We start from the raw sequence: 16,111 nt of genomic DNA, 5'->3' as shown, positions 1-16,111 counted from the left end.
CCCTTGTACACTGCCAAAAGATAGGGTTACCAACCTCCAGGTAGCACCTGGTGATCCCTCGATTACAATTGCTCTCCAGACAACTAAGATCAGTTCCCCTGGAGAAAGTGGCTGCTTTGGAGGGTGGACTCCATGGCATTATACCCTGCTGAGGTCCCTCCCCTTCCCAAACCCTGCCCTCCTCAGACTCCACCCCCAAAATCTCCAAGTATTTCCCAACCCAGAGCTGAAAATCCTATAGAAGACGCAGCAGAGATACTGCTAAGCCAGTGGTTCCCAACCTTTTTTTGACCAGGGACCACTAGGACTTTTTTGTTCGGTGCAGGGACCCCAAGGTTCAAAATAAAAATTCTGAGAATTTGAAAACAAACTTTAATCATAACTGTTAGTTAAACATTAAACTTAGAATAATATTTGAATATATATTTTTATAATAAAGAACTTTTAATTGAAAATATTAATTTATTATGGGTTTATAACTTTGTTTCGCGGACCTTAATTTAGTTCTCGCGGACCCCTGGGGGTCCATGGACCCCCGGTTGGGAACCAGTGTGCTAAGCTTACTCGCAAGGCTTTGGTGAAGTAGCTCGTCATAAAGCCTTTTAGAGGTATATAATGTGTGCTGCATCTCCCTTATCTCCCACATGTTTGCTAACCTGCTTGTATTAGCATTTAACATTAATCTGATGTTTTCATTGGCTCCTAGTTGGGCCCCAGTTAACATTCTGGTTTTAGGCTTTAAAATTCTAAATGGTTGGTTTCAGAACAAAGTTTTACCTATGAATTTCAATTCTTTAATCGGGGCACACTCTCGCAGCCCCGGAGTGGCTAAACGATTGTTTGGAGGGGAGCACTTAAACTTGACATCGAAAGGACGGGATTCGGATAAACGTGGTTAAACACGCGTCCGTATTGATCTGGGTGCCGTGTTTCTGAAGCAAATACATAAATCAGGCAAATACGGGAGGAGATAATATAGTGTTTGTGTAAAACGATGAGGTGTTATTTAATGTTGCCATTTCTCCACCCCACTCCACCTTCCAAAAACCTCTGACATTACACACTGTGGAGTAGACTGCCTGTGTGTTATGTCATTGCGTGTGTAGTCATTTAATAGCAGGAAAGTTGGTGGAGAACAGATGGTCCTAGTTAGGTGATCCTCAACAGTCTCATATGTTAACATTAGAGAGCAAAAACGTTGGCCAATGTTACTCTATGTCACTTTTGTTTTTTGGCACAGACTTTAAACATTTCCCTTACAAATCCCGTAATGTTTATTTTACTGTAGCATGAATCAAGTACGTGCTGTCTGGGAGAAGACACAATGAGCTGTCAGATCACAAATCATTTCCTGGAAACACTAATGAGGACACTTGCATCAGACAGGCAGTCAATCTCCCAGTCCAAATTCTCACCATGGTTTAAACCGTTTAAAAGGGATCATGTCAGAGCTTCATACCTGGTCAGTATCCCCTTCCATAACCTCAGAATAGCTTTTCCCTCCCTCTGGTTTCAAACCATGCCGACGGCGTTGATAGTGGGACGGTACTCCCCAACACCAGGGGCCTCTCACCTATGTATTTGTGGAGCCCCTCCAGGGGGCCTAATTCATTACACCTTATTCTGTCCTCTTTACACAGAGCCCAGATCTAAATTTCTCGGAGCATTCCTAAAGGGCCTAAATAATTTTCCAGATCCAGAGAAGCTGCTCTTTCTCCTATCAGACGCCAATCCTGATGTTTCCAACAAAGTTTCACTCTTTGCTTTAGCAGCCAAGAAAATCCGAGCTAAAGCTGATTTTAATCAGGGAATTTACCCAATTTAATTAGTAGCCTCTTGGGGGTCAGATTGTTTTAAAGTTATTTCAATGTTATTTTATTGTTATTTTAATGATTTGCATGATAGATTGTGATAGCCTTCGGCCACAAACAATAAACTTTATCAGACTAATGATGAAACCGTAAAGCTCAAGCCTCTACCATTTTCAAAGCTTGCAACTGTTGCTGTCACCACAAGATGGTGAGTGGATCATGAATAGTTGTTACTTCTCAAGCCATTCTTCCTGTTATCTGAGCAACAGCTGTGTAATCTCAGTCATCTGTATTTGCCGCAGGTATGTCAAGGGGTGAAAGCCTAGCAATACAGAGCAGTTTAGGAGCCCCATGGCGCAGAGTGGTAAGCTGCAGTACTGCAGTCCAAGCTCTGCTCACAACCTGAGTTCAATCCCAACAGAAGTTGGTTTCAGATAGCCGGCTCAAGGTTGACTCAGCCTTCCATCCTTACGAGGTCGGTGAAATGAGTACCCAGCTTGCTGGGGGTAAAGGGAAGATGACTGGGGAAGGCACTGGCAAACCACCCCACAAACAAAGTCTGCCTTGGAAACGTCGAGATGTGACGTCACCCCATGGGTCAAGAATGACCCTGTGCTTGCACAGGGGACCTTTACCTTTTAACAGAGCAGTTAGCCACCATTTCAAAATCTGTTTTCAGTGTGGAATCTTGTGACAAGCTTTCCCAAAATATGTGAATTGCATTGCTTGGGAAAGAAATGTGTTTACTTCTTTGTGGGTACAAAAAAAAAAAAAAAACAGTTGACTTAACTGGTTTTGCTAACATCATATTGCACAATCGCTGTAGAACTGAGCAAGCGGCAACATATTAAAATGGCGTGAAGAGAGTCTTTCTCTGTTCTTGCTGATTGGTTTCCATTGTTATTGTGAAGACACGATGTAATGTGAGGAAATGACACTGGAAGAAGTCAATAGAGTAAAGGAACAAATCTGCTGTATTGGGGAAGAACAGGTAGATGAGAGAGGAAAGAGAAGGAATTTGCATGAGGCTGTGTATGTAGTGGTCACTTTTGCTATATGAGCCAGTATTTTCCATGTCAAGAAAAGAACAGGAAGAGGAAGCTGCTTACTGGTGACTTGGAGCAATGGGCCTGATTCGTATGCAGGGTTGCCAGCTCCGGGTTGGGAAATACATGGAGATTTTTGGGGCGGAGCCTGAGGAGGGCAGGGTTTGGGGAGGGGAGGGACTTCAGTGCCATAGAATCCAGTTTTCAAAGCAGCCATTTTCTCCAGGTCAACTGGGCTCTAGCGGCTGGAGATCAGTTGTAATAGCAAGAGATCTCCAGCTAGTACCTGGAGGTTGGCAACCCTATTTGTACATCTCTGAAGTGGTGATGCTGGCCTTCATGATGCAGAGGGATGTCATAGCCACACTTATTTCCAGCATGGAGATAACGTCGCTTCAGCACTGGATGTCCAATGTGAATGCCATGTTTCCTTGATTGCTCCCCTGATTGAGCCATTTCATTGGCCCACATGTGAATCTACCACTATACCATATTCCACATATAGGGCAAAATGATAGACAATTAGGGTTGCCAGCTCTGGGTTGGGAGGGGAGGGACTTCAATGCCATATTGTCCAATTGCCAAAGTAGCCATTTTCTCCAGGTGAACTGATCTTTATCGGCTGGAGATCAGTTGTAATAGCGGAAGATCTCCAGCCATCACCTGGAGGTTGGCAACCCTATAGACAATGCCTATTTTTATTTATAAGGGGTTTGGGGCTGTTAAAGAGAAAGCATGAATGCAGAAATTAAACAAATCTAGCAGTGATTATAGCAAAATGTTTGCGTTTCTGCCTTGTTAAATAGTCTTTTCTGTATACTCATGAGGTTTTAAATGCTTTGGCTCTGATATGCTTCATTCTCTCTGTCCAGATGATTTTCATGCCGCCACCAGCACTATACTAGAAGTCTGTAAGTTAGGGCTATGCAGTCACTTGAGATATTTTAATAATTGATAATCAGTTTTTTAAAGAAGAAGCTCTGTCTAGATAAATAATGTCAGGGGTCACTCTTGGGTTGGATTTGGACACTCATAGAAGTTAGTTATCTTAAGAATATTTTTTCATGAGAATGCATTTATGTTTCATCAGAAACCAAAATTACCTTAACTGCTGCTGACTAATACCAAGTACAGGAAGTGGAACCACAAACTTGTTGACAAAAGGTATAATAATAGGTCATGTTGAGGGACAATAACTTCATGTACTCATCATAATCTGCAGTGGGTAGTCTGTTTGCAGTAGTCAAAAAGGGCAAGAGTCCAGTAGCACCTTAAAGACTAACAAAAATATTTTCCGGATAGGGTATGAGCTTTCGTGAGCCACAGCTCACTTCTTCAGATACAGCTAGAATGTGAATCCAACGGTCTTTAAGTAGAGCCGTTGGATTCACATTCTAGCTGTATCTGAAGAAGTGAGCTGTGGCTCACGAAAGCTCATACCCTACCAGAAAATATTTTTGTTAGTCTTTAAGGTGCTACTGGACTCTTGCCCTTTTTGACTCATCATAATCTGGGAAGACTTGTTGGAAAGTTTAGACCCTGGTTAGAGAAGGTCTTTTCATTGTAACATTACTTTCTTAAGTAGAGCTTTATTCAGCTCCTTGACAATGTCAGATTATACCTACATACGAGTATATATGTGTATGTCCCATACCATGTTTTGTACACTAAAAAAAAAAGAGAAGCACGTGGGAGCAACACAGTTCTTGATTCTACTGTGAATTAGTAGCACTGATTCATTTGATAAGGAACTAGTAGTACTGGTTAATTTGTAGTAGTACTAATTCATTTGATAAGGAATCAAATGAATATGGATAAAGAGAATGAAAGGACATCTGATAACCTTTTTATTTGAATGATACTTATCTTCTGGCTCAGCATGACAACATCAAATTGAAATTGAAAGAGCCCAGAAGGTAAAGAAGATCTAATAATGTGCTGTGTGCAGATAATATGCTATGGTGTACAAATAATGTGTGGTGCCAATAAATAACAAATTTAAATAATGTGCTGGACAAATAATGTGCTATATACAAATTCACAGAATAGTGAAAAAGTAACTTCCTGCCTTACATCAAAATTAGACTAGGGTAGTACCTAGCTCTCCTGCCATTTTCTGCATGCAGAATTCTAGATGGAATCTGGAATCCAGGGTTCCTGATAATATCAGGGTTTTTCAATTATTTTTAAGTAAGTACCTAACCTTCATTGATGTAAACATATATTGGAAGGCAGTGTCTTCACATAATTCCAGCAATCAGGGAATAGCGTTCATCGAAAAATTGTAAATGCTACAACATCCCCAATTTTCAGAATCTGGACAAACTAGTATGAAACAAGCAAGTCTGGAATCTATAGATTTTTCAGTGCAGAATTAGATTTGTTTTAGGAGGGAAGTAGAATAGGATATGAACAACCATGATTAAATCCTACATACTATTACTGTCTAAAGCACTGGTTCCCAACCAGGGGTCCATGGACCCCCAGGGGTCCGCGAGAACTAAATTAAGGTCCGCAAAACAAAGTTCTAAACCCATAATAAATTAATATTTTCAATTTAAAGTTCTCTATTATAAAAATATATATTCAAATATTATTCTAAGTTTAATGTTTAACTAAAAGTTATGATTAAAGTTTATTTTCAAATTCTCGGAATTTTTATTTTGAACCTTGGGGTCCCTGCACCGAACAAAAAAGTCCTAGTGGTCCCTGGTCAAAAAAAGGTTGGGAACCACTGGTCTAAAGTGTCTTCTAGCTTGTGTTTCCCTCACAGTCTCACAAGGCTACAGTTGCCAGACCCCCACTGGGGGTAGGGGATCCCCCGCTTTGGGGGCCCTCCCCCTGGCACCATTCACCCAGTCAGCAGGGGGACTTACCAGCAGCAAACTGAGGCCTAGGTCTCTGTTGGCCGCAATGCACTGATGTCATTTCTGGCACTCACCAGAAGTGACGTCATCATGTCACAGGCAACATGGGGACACTCTGGTAGTTTGGTACAAACTCTATGGTAAAAATGCCTTCTACCATAGAGTTTTTGCCCAAATACTAGAGCATTCCACATCTCTGGCGATGTGATGACATCACTTCCAGGGCATGCCAGAAGTGACATTGATGCATCGCTGGTGTCAGAAGCATAGGCCTCAGTTTGCTGACAGTACATTCTCTCCCATGCCCCACCCATTGCCAGGGGATACCTGGCAACCCTATAGAAGGCTCTTTCTTGGGTTGCCACCTGCCTAATCCCAGATGATGAGGGCACCTGAAAGAGGGCTCTGAAGATGATCATAATAGTCAGGTAAGTTTGTATGGGAGTAGGTAGATGGCAAATTCTGAAAGGGTTGTACTTGCAGTTCGATTTTAAAGGTGGAAAGATGGAAACAAGGAGCAAAGGCTGGTTGCCTTAACATTTAAGGATGACACATTGGCGGGATTAAGTGATAGTAAGAAGGAAAAAATGGAACAAAATGGTACATTGTGGACCAAAAATAAGGAGTTGGATCCAGCTACGCACCAGCAGAAAAATTGCTTGCTGTTGCTTATCTATCTTGCCTTCCCCTTCCTACAGCAACCCCTGAGACCTCCCAAAAACTGATGCATGGGAGCTAAGTGGACAGAAAGCCCTGCTGTGAAGCCAGATGAAATCACTCCCATTTTTCACTACTGATGCTTATTGTGCTGGTGGAAAAGGAAAATGGGAATGATTTTTCCCAGTTTCCCCTCCTCACTACACCCCCTGGGCTGTGTGGCTTTTTCTTCATGCACGTCCTCTTGGACCAGCTTTTCAGTTGGAAGATGGAGGACAAAAAAGATCCTTGCACTTCAACCCAAATTGTCCTTTACTTTAAACACTGCAAAGTCAAAAGTAAGCTGGTAGAAAACAGATAAATTAATGATGCTCTGGTTTGCACTTTCAAAGACATTAGCTGTGCTTAGACAAGTTATCTCAGCCTCTGAGCCTGTGTTTATAGATCAGTTGATTTATTCAACATTTCTTTGTGTCTAATATTGTTTGGGGCACATTGATTAGGAATAGGAAAGCAAACTACTATTGCATGTGTAAAGTGGTGTCAAGTTGTAGCTGACTTATGGTGACCCCAGCAAGGGGCTTTCAAGGCAGGTGAGAAGCAGAGGTGGTTTGCCATTGCCTTCCTCTGCCAAGTCTTCCTGGGTCATCTCCCTTCCAAGTTCCAACCCTGCTTCTGAGATCTGACGAGATCAGGCTATACCATGTCACCTTCCAAACTACTATTGTGTGTGTGTAAAGTGCCATCAAGTCGCAGCCGACTTATGGCGACCCCTTATGGGGTTTTCATGGCAAGAGACTAACAGAGGTCCATAAAATAAGGTAGGACCACATCTCTTAAGCTTCTACTCTGCACTTTTTGCCTTGAAAATAGTTGAGTGGGGTGGAACCAGCGATGTGTCCCATTTTGGGCACAGATTTTTTTTTTTAAACAGAGCTGCACAATATATCAAGCAAATCCAGATTTTTCTGAATTTTCTTCTCACAGATGCTTCTCTTTTTGCAGGGCTATGAGGTTGACCAGCACGCAGCCAGACAGGCTCGATGGGAAGAGGCATCCAAAGAGACTATCAAGAGAACAACCAAACCATGCCCCAGCTGCCATGTACCTGTAGAGAAAGATGGTAGGTTCAAAGGATGACATACAACCATTTCTGTTACCATCTTTCACAGCAATAGCTTTCCTTAGAAGATTAAGTGATACAATACAGTCAAGGTTATCTGCCTGCTGGCTTAGCTAAGGATTCTAGAAAGCTACAGAACATTATATCATATTTCTTTAGATCACTGTAGCATTGCCATTTGCATTTCCTTTATATGAAAATTAATTGGACAGATTTGTTAACCTACAAAGTCCCTGTGTTGTGGTTCTTTATTATTATTATTATATTTATATTTATAAGCCACCCTCCCCCGCCAAACGTTGTGAGCTGAAAACCACTTCTGAATACATGCCGTGTATGCCTATGGTATTTTTGGTTCTAGGTTTTTGTTTTAGGTATATCCTGAAATGATAAAATAATAATGATCAGTACTAGAACCTTCCCTTTCAGTAGGTGACCAATATTTCAGTAGGTGACACACAACACCCAGAAACTAACTGCAAGCAGTAAGTATCTTAAGTATCTAAAGTTATCCTTAGAACACTTTGATTGAAACAGAGCTACGGAATATATCGCGGAAATTTGTACCGCTGAAAATCAAGTGAACCCACTTTTAAAGAAAATTAAGACAAATCTGTGGTCCACAATGAACTAAATCAGATATTCTTCTGTTGCAGTTCTCCTCATAACCCTTATACTTGAAAGGACAGCCCTTCAGTGTTGTAATGCTGAGATTCAAATCGCATAGTTAATGACACTTCAAGTATTGCTCTGTGTCTCTGTATGACAGAGGTACCATTTTATACCATCTTTCTTCCTGCTTCATTGAGGCCAAAGTGTAGGTTTTTGCACGCATCACTGCCAGCGCCTCCCTACCTTCGTTTTTCAGCATTACAGGGCAAGTAAGGAGGAGACCATCTTACCTCACAGGCTTCTGCAGTGAGCAGTGGTGAGAATCAGCACTGGTGGCAGGTAGTAAGATGACTGCTCACTCCCCTTCCTTCCCACCCACCTCCCAGGCCACCACTGTCATCACCTGTGATCTGCTGCTGAGCTGCAAAGCCAGGCTGATATGGCAAGCAGTGCCTGAGCAAGATTTGGAGGCTGGTGCTCAAGGACTCCAGCTGCTGATGCAGAACTATGCGGGCAAACCAGCCCGGGCTTCATTCCCTCCCTCCCCCTGCCTTCTTCAGCAGCACCAGTTTGTGGCACCTGCCATCTCCACCCGAGAGCAACTGAACGGCCAGGTTTGTAGCAGAACCAGCTGGGTTCTGCACTTTTAAAGGTGGCCACAATTGTACTTCTGAAAAGTACCCTTCTGAAAGGCTGGACTGTGATTACTATGGCAACCAAAGCTCATGTCCTGCATCATGCTGCTGAAATGTATTGTTGTGCCATTCATGTATCCGAGCATGCACAAAGTTGGAACAAAGATGGAAACACTTGGTAGTGCTTTCCAATCTTCTTGTCAGCTGGGGGGTCCTGGCAGGTGCCCCACCAATCTGCTGAGTTCCCTTAATAATAAGAGGATTCCGAATGCCTTCTAGTAATATTTCTAGATCACGCTCACTTCAAAGACCACACCGTTCTTGAAAACATTGAAATAAAGTTTGTAAGGCTCTTATGAAAAATACAGGCAGCCAGTGTTTTATAAGCTGGACACTCTGCTTTATGGCAATTACTAGTTCCAGATCAAACTTTTAAGTCAATGGCAAAACCATATCTCCTGGCTCCAGGATGTCTGCAAAGACCATCAATCTGTGCTTGCTTCTTTTACAATTTTTGTGTTGGCAGTACTATCCTAAATCATTTTAGGTTTCTCAGCAAAGAGGTAAGGTTGATATGTAAAGATTGATTGGTAGTCTGTAAGTGCCTGAAGGTGCGTGTGTTGACAATGCAAAATGCCTCTGCATGATTGTTAAATGACTGCACAGAGAAGCCTTGTGCAAACAGGCAGGGAGCTGGAAGTCATCTCCATAACCATGCATTTGTAGGTCAAAATCAGAGCCTTAATTTGTGCCTGAACTTGCGGTCATTGCTAAAGGTTGTTCCATGGCAAGGGAAGATTGCAGGGCTGTTGTTTTTACCAGCTCTTGGTGCCATGTCTTTAAAATCATTTTGATCTGTGGACACTAGAAGGTCCTGATGCTCTTCATCGTACTTCACCAGATGATTTTTGTAACTCCAAGGCACAGAAACCCACTGAGCTGGTTTCATTTGTGGGCAGTCAGCAATCCTAGCATAAAGGCAGTCAAGATGAATTTTAGCTTTTTGTGTTACTTTGAGGGAAAACACATCTAGTAAAGCCTGGATTTCTGAATTTATCTAGCCTGTAAATTTTATTGCCGTTAAATCTGAGCCTTAAATGCAGCTTGAACCTCAGTTAGGTTGTCAGCTATTAGAGGCAGAAACTGCCTTCCTTTCTCAGGACTGACCTGTCAAACATAAAGACCTTTCTGTTTCCAATACACCACAAAATGTTATAAGCCTGCTTTGTGTTCATCTTGGATGTATCATTTGCACTCATCAGTCAGTGATGAAACTGGGTAGGAGTGGAGTACCAGACAGACGTGTCATGTTAGAGCACAGATGGGTATTAACAGCAGGCAGATATCTACATTTGACAATACAAAGGGGAGTTCGGGGGGTACAGTGGGAACGTAACCCACTGTCAACGTGTTTATAGCATCCAAGCATCAGGAGTTCATACCAATCAATATATACAGCATAAATATTATTTTACTGTTTGAGCATTCACCAATAAATTGCCTCTCATTGGCAATTTCTTGTTTTTTGTTGTTTTCCTCTAGGTGGATGCATGCACATGAAGTGTCCACGACCTCAGTGCAGATTTGAATGGTGTTGGAACTGTGGCCTGGAGTGGAATCGGACTTGCATGGGAGATCATTGGTTTGACTGACCCCCAAGCAGCATTGTGTAAACAATCAAAAGCTGACGTAACAATATGCTGGTACTATATGAAGCAGAAGCACAGGCATAGCTGCTTCCACCAGGGTCAGATCCTAAACTCTTTGCTTTGGGTGCAGATTCCTGATTACCCCCAGGGCCCACATGTTCAAAATATGAATCATTTGTTGTCTTCCTACATACTAAAGCATTACCATGCATTTAGCCGATCCCTAGGCTTCTTAATATAACAAAGACATGAAAAAAGTAGAGGACAAATAGCTGTTTTCTGTGACACTTCATCTTTCCCTCCTTCTGCACAACCTATAGATATTCACTTTGGGAACACGGGTCACCTGTGCCATTGCCTCTTCTCTTTCATGGCTTGTTTTTTGCTAATCCTGGCCTCTGTCAGTATTTTATTGGGCATTCTTGATAACGAAATATACAATATCAGCCAGTTTAAAACTAGGTACACTGATCTTTTTCAACATATCAGCCTATAAGTCTGTGGCTTGGCACATCATTTCACCAGGTCCCTTCTCTGTGGTACTATGTGGTATGCCTTTTCATACCTTTACTAATACACGTGATGCAATCATATGTACAGTTTCTCCAGGGTTACTGAACACATTAAAATCAGTTGCTTTAGACAGAAGTACTTCTGCATGGAAGCAATTTTCAGTTGTAAACCCCAGTCATGAGAGCAGTGGTTGGTATTGTATCTTAGGAGCCCCTACAGAATGGTCTTCCATACCAGCTATAACAAGAATTTACTGGAACTGCATGTTGGCATTCAGCAAAGGATGCATTCACTTACTTTAATGTGGTGGCAGTTTTATTGGGAACATTTAGTGCAGCTACCAAGAACAACTTGGCTGTTTATCTTTATCCTGGATCAGTACTTAAAGTTTCTAAAATCAAAAGTCAGTCTCTATATAAGCCTAGATAGGCTTATACACAGGGCAGATTTTCATGCCTACTGATCATTATACCCATCAGCACAGGGGATTGATGACATAAGAATTTTAGGGTGGAAGTAGACGTGATATTAGCAGATCCATATCTTTGAATGCGGATGCCCACCAAAGAGCAGTAAAATAGGATGGAAGCAATTTTAAGGGGACAAGCGGTAGGAAGGAAGTTTCTTGTGATTTTCAGTTTTGTAGAATATCACATGTAATATTTTGTTTTAACTATTGGTGGAGGCATCTGCCAACCTCACTTAAATGGATGGCTACCTTATCACTTGTGAAATTGTTCTGTTGATATTGCATATATAGAAGTATAAAAGTGAATTGATTTATTGATGCAAATGATGGGGCAATGTTGGAGCAGGAAACTCTGCTGTGGCCAGTATCTGACAAGGGTTGGGTATAAAACAAGAGTCCATTGGCATTTTAGAGACTAGCAAGTGGGGCAAGACTGGCGAGGGGGGAAAGAGAGGTTACAAAGAAAGCCCCCACTGTTCAGTCTCTAGCCTTTAATGTAAATCAGTTGGCCTTGTAGATGTATACCTCATGCAGCTGATAATGTGGGCTTATGTGGGCTCACAGTGTGAATGCTCATGAAGAGAGTGCACAAAATCTTATGCTGAAGTAAGTTTTGTTAGTCTTTGGTATGCCACTGGAGTTCTGTTTCAGTTTGTTGCTATAGAAATGGCTACCCATCTAAGTTAAATATGGGTGACTCATTTTAACCACTCATATTCAAGCAAGCACTTTTTGATCTTCACGGATCTGAAATTTCGCCCTAAGGTCATGTGTAAAGAAGTGTCTTTGATTCACTGCAACCTCTGGTTTTATTCCAGCTTTTCAACCTGCCCGAACCACACTGCCAGCCACTTTCATCAGGGAAGAAAATCTAGTCCCAAGAAAGAGCTTCTCTCTTGTTTGTTCTGCTCACTTTTCTTTAGCATGCTGCTCCCTGAGTACAGGAAAAAAATCCACTGAGTTCAGGAATAAGCTTTAGCTGCACAGAGCTTTCATCATCAGATGAATAGCACCTCTGGGGGAGGGGGGAACTAGTGAAAAGACATGTGTAGCTTTATACTAGCAAATAAAGAGAACCTGATCTTTCAGGAACTGGACTTCATAGATGTCTGAAATTATGATTGCTTGTGCCAGAAGGTAAAGGAATAGAGGATCGCTTCTGTAGAAATCATCGTTGGGATTTAACACTGTTTCCTTCATAGCTGTGAGCATGCCTTCTGCAGAAATGGCAAGTGCACAGTGAACTGCTAAGAGAATTTTACTCTCAGGCTGAATTAAAGAAAACCACTCTGGCATGTTTAGCCAAAACACCTGGGATTTATACGGGAAACAAACTTACAAGTCTAGCTGTGTTTAATGTTACAGGTGTTTTCTGAATGTATGTTAAAATTAGTCTTTAAACCAGTAAAGGCTAGATTCTGTTCCTTTATCTTACCACTCGGGTAGTTCAGCAGAAATACAGGGAACGTGATCTTGGATTAAGGTTCACACGCTTTGACCCAGCACCAAAGATGATCTGTGCTAATAGTGTACATTTACATCTTCATCATCCCAAAATGTGTTCCAAAGTTGTCTCCATTTCCTAATTGTTTGAACAATCTTAGTATAGCTTCTTAGAACTCAATTTCATTGTGTGTCCTACTCAGCAGCAGCAGAATTCAGACGAACAAATAGACGGTTGGTCTATGGGTAGGGTAGAGCTAGAAATCTCCCTTAGAAATGCCCACTGCAGTTTGTGGGTTTCCTTGTTTCCCCTTCCTTTAAGTGCTGTTTTTCACGGTTGTGTCTATGAATCAGGAATCATTGCAAACAAGGACATGTTGGTGTATAATCACATCAAAAGGTTTTGAGTGTGTTCTGAACCCCAACATCAGGCATTTTCTGATATGGCAATAAAGCTTTAACCGAGGCCTGCAGTGTTATTTCTGCCTGGTTGGTTTTCAAATTACAGAAAGGTCGAACTGATCTTATTTGCAATAAAATCACGGCATGTAAAGACTAGTAGTGCAACCCTGAGCGGAATTACTCCAATTTAAGCCAATAGATTGGTACAATGGTGCACAGGATTGCATCGCTACACTCTTACTACAGTAGAACAATCAGTACGTAGCAGCTTTCTTGTAAATTAGAATGTGCGAAGAAAAGCTAATTATAACTTCAAAGAAAGCAACAATACTTGATTTGAATAAAGACTACTGAATGTCTGCAAATTGCATGTAGTCCTCTATCACATTTGGAATATATACCATAAGCTTGAATATAAAATAAAATGGTACTGAAGCTTTTTAACCGTTTCCTTCTGCTCAATTTGAGGAGTCCGTTGAACTGAGCAAACACTTTAAAAAGTAAACAATCTGTGCAAATAGATTTCTTGCTTAATAAAATGAAACTGAAAAGTGGAAGTGGGAGAGAACTTCACTGCAAACAGAACCCAGTAATCTACTCCTCTGCGTAGGCCATCACAACTACGGTTTAACTTTACATCATTATTTTCTCTGTGACAAAATGTTTGATCCTTGATAGGTAGTATTCTCCAGCTACCTGACAGTGCAGGGTAGTGGTTAAGAGTGGTGGACTCTAATCTGGAGAACCAGTTTGATTCCCAGCTCCTCCTCTTGAGCAGCGGACTGTAATCTGGTGAACCCCACTCCTACACATGAAGCCAGCTGGGTGACTTTGGGCTAGTCACAGTTCTCTCAGAACTCTCTCAGCCCCCACTTACCTCACAAGGTGCCTGTTGTGGGGAGGGGAGGGGAAGGTGATTGTAAGCCGCTTTGAGATTCTTTAAGGGGTATAAAAAACAATTATTATTCTTCAATCACAGCCTTCTTTGAGTAATCTGGGGATAACAGCTCATACTTATCTGACACAGTAATTATAAGGGTTAGTGAGATGATGGCCCAAATCCAAAGAGGCACATAAATAAATAGGGTTTCAGTTATGGCCAACTTGTCCTATTGATTTAAGTGGAACTCAAAATGCAGTGCTCATTCACTCTTTGTCTGGATTGGGGCCAATGTACATTAAGCACTTGGATGCTACATAAATGAGGAGGAGGACTGCTTACAGGAAAAGCCATGTTATGCAGGAATAGGATAGTGATCTCTTTGGAACTCCTGTACAATACCATGTAGTACTTTCCAGGTCACGGTCAGCATTTTGAATTGTGCCAAACTCATGTAGCAACCAGAAAAGCGGCTTGTCAGATCCAGCAGTACATGAAAAATCTTTTAAAATGGCCAATATGTCATCCTTGTAATTTATATCTACCGAGGAATGATTTCATCGTATTCTGAAAAAGGTCTGACAGTAGGGTTTTTAAAAATTCAGATGATGTCCAAAGGAGAGTGGGGGTGGGGGTTTCTGGTAAGTCTTGAGAATTACCCCCAGTGGTAATCCACACTGAAGAAGGCTTCTGGGGCTGCAGTAGAATCCACAAGAACTCAGCAAACTTGTGTTCCCCTAATCGGTCTTGCTGCAAATGGAATTCAGCAGCAGTCATAATCTCATCAAGCATAATTTCATGACCTCCATATTAAAGTCATGTACAGCATTATATTGATAGAGATGGAACCTTAGGTACTCCATTTCTAAACCCTTTAGGTCTTTAAAGGACAATGCCGGCACTTTGAATTAGGCCTGGAAACAAGTGGACAACCAATGCATAACACTGATGTTATATGATCTCCACAATGGGCTCCATTTAGAATCCTTATGCCTGTGTTTTTGAACCAGTTAAAGGTTTTCAGCATTTTTCATAGGCAGCCCCACGTGTAGCATCTTATAGAAACAGTGAGCAGAAGAATAATCCAAATTATGGCACAACACAGCATACCAGTTTAAGCACAAGGTACAGACATCAGGTAGATAGGCACAGGGGAAAACAGAAAAGAGGGAGCGAAAGATAGCTCACCCCAATAGGGTTGCCAACCGCCAGGTACTAGCTGGAGATCTCCTGCTATTACAACTGATCTCCAGCCGATAGAGATCAGTTCCCATGGAGAAAATGGCCGCTTTGGCAATTGGACTTTATGGCCTTGAAGTCCCTCCCCTCCCCAAACCTCACCCTCATCAGGCTCCGTCCCCCAAAATCTCCCACTGGTGGCAAAGAGGGACCTTGAAACCCTAGGAACGAGGGAGCAATCGCATCACACCAGCCAACAGTGTTTGTCTTCTCTGAATTAACGTTCTTTTTTTTTGCCCACATCTAACCATTTACTGTCTCCTACCATCAACTATGCTTTTTACTGCCTCCCTTCAATTAGATGAAAGGAGACCGAACGCACCATCCGCAGATTGATGACACTGTACTTCAAGTCTCCAGAAGACTTTTGCAGCATTTCAGGTGGCTATTAAATAGCATGGGAGACAAGATGGAACCTGAATAAACATATAAACCTGAGGAGTAGACCAGCAGTCTTCTAGGCAGCACCACCTAATCATCATCATCATCTTCATCTTTTATTTGTGCTCAACCCTCCAAGGCCAGGCCGGGCTCAGGGCTGCTATCAACATGAGATTAAACATACATAACATTTAATTACAAAAATTAAAACATTCTGACATGCTGTAATTTCTCTAATTTTTGGCATCTGTCTACCATAAATGATGAGAGCCACCGCAAAACTGCCCCACAATCCCATCCCAGCTAAACAGTTCAGAAGGGTGATCGCATGAAGCTGTGTTATACTGAATCAGACCCTTGGTCCGTCAAAGTCAGTATTATCTA

General features: G+C 41.8%; 1 protein-coding gene across 1 annotated transcript in view; it reads left to right on the top strand.

Moving 5' to 3' along the window:
* Window positions 1–10,438, top strand: part of PRKN (parkin RBR E3 ubiquitin protein ligase) — a 750,081-nt gene extending 739,643 nt beyond the window's left edge. Inside the window, exons 11-12 of the mRNA XM_056853313.1 lie at window positions 7,387–7,504; window positions 10,294–10,438. Coding sequence (XP_056709291.1) covers window positions 7,387–7,504; window positions 10,294–10,403 — 228 coding nt within the window. The 3' untranslated portion in view covers window positions 10,404–10,438. The remainder of the gene's footprint in view (window positions 1–7,386; window positions 7,505–10,293) is intronic.
* The last annotated feature ends 5,673 nt before the right edge of the window (window positions 10,439–16,111 follow it).

The sequence above is a fragment of the Euleptes europaea genome, chromosome 7, assembly GCF_029931775.1.
Source record: "Euleptes europaea isolate rEulEur1 chromosome 7, rEulEur1.hap1, whole genome shotgun sequence".
Lineage (NCBI taxonomy): Eukaryota > Metazoa > Chordata > Lepidosauria > Squamata > Sphaerodactylidae > Euleptes > Euleptes europaea.
Note: the sequence above shows the minus strand (reverse complement) of the source record. Positions and strands in the feature narration are given on the sequence as shown.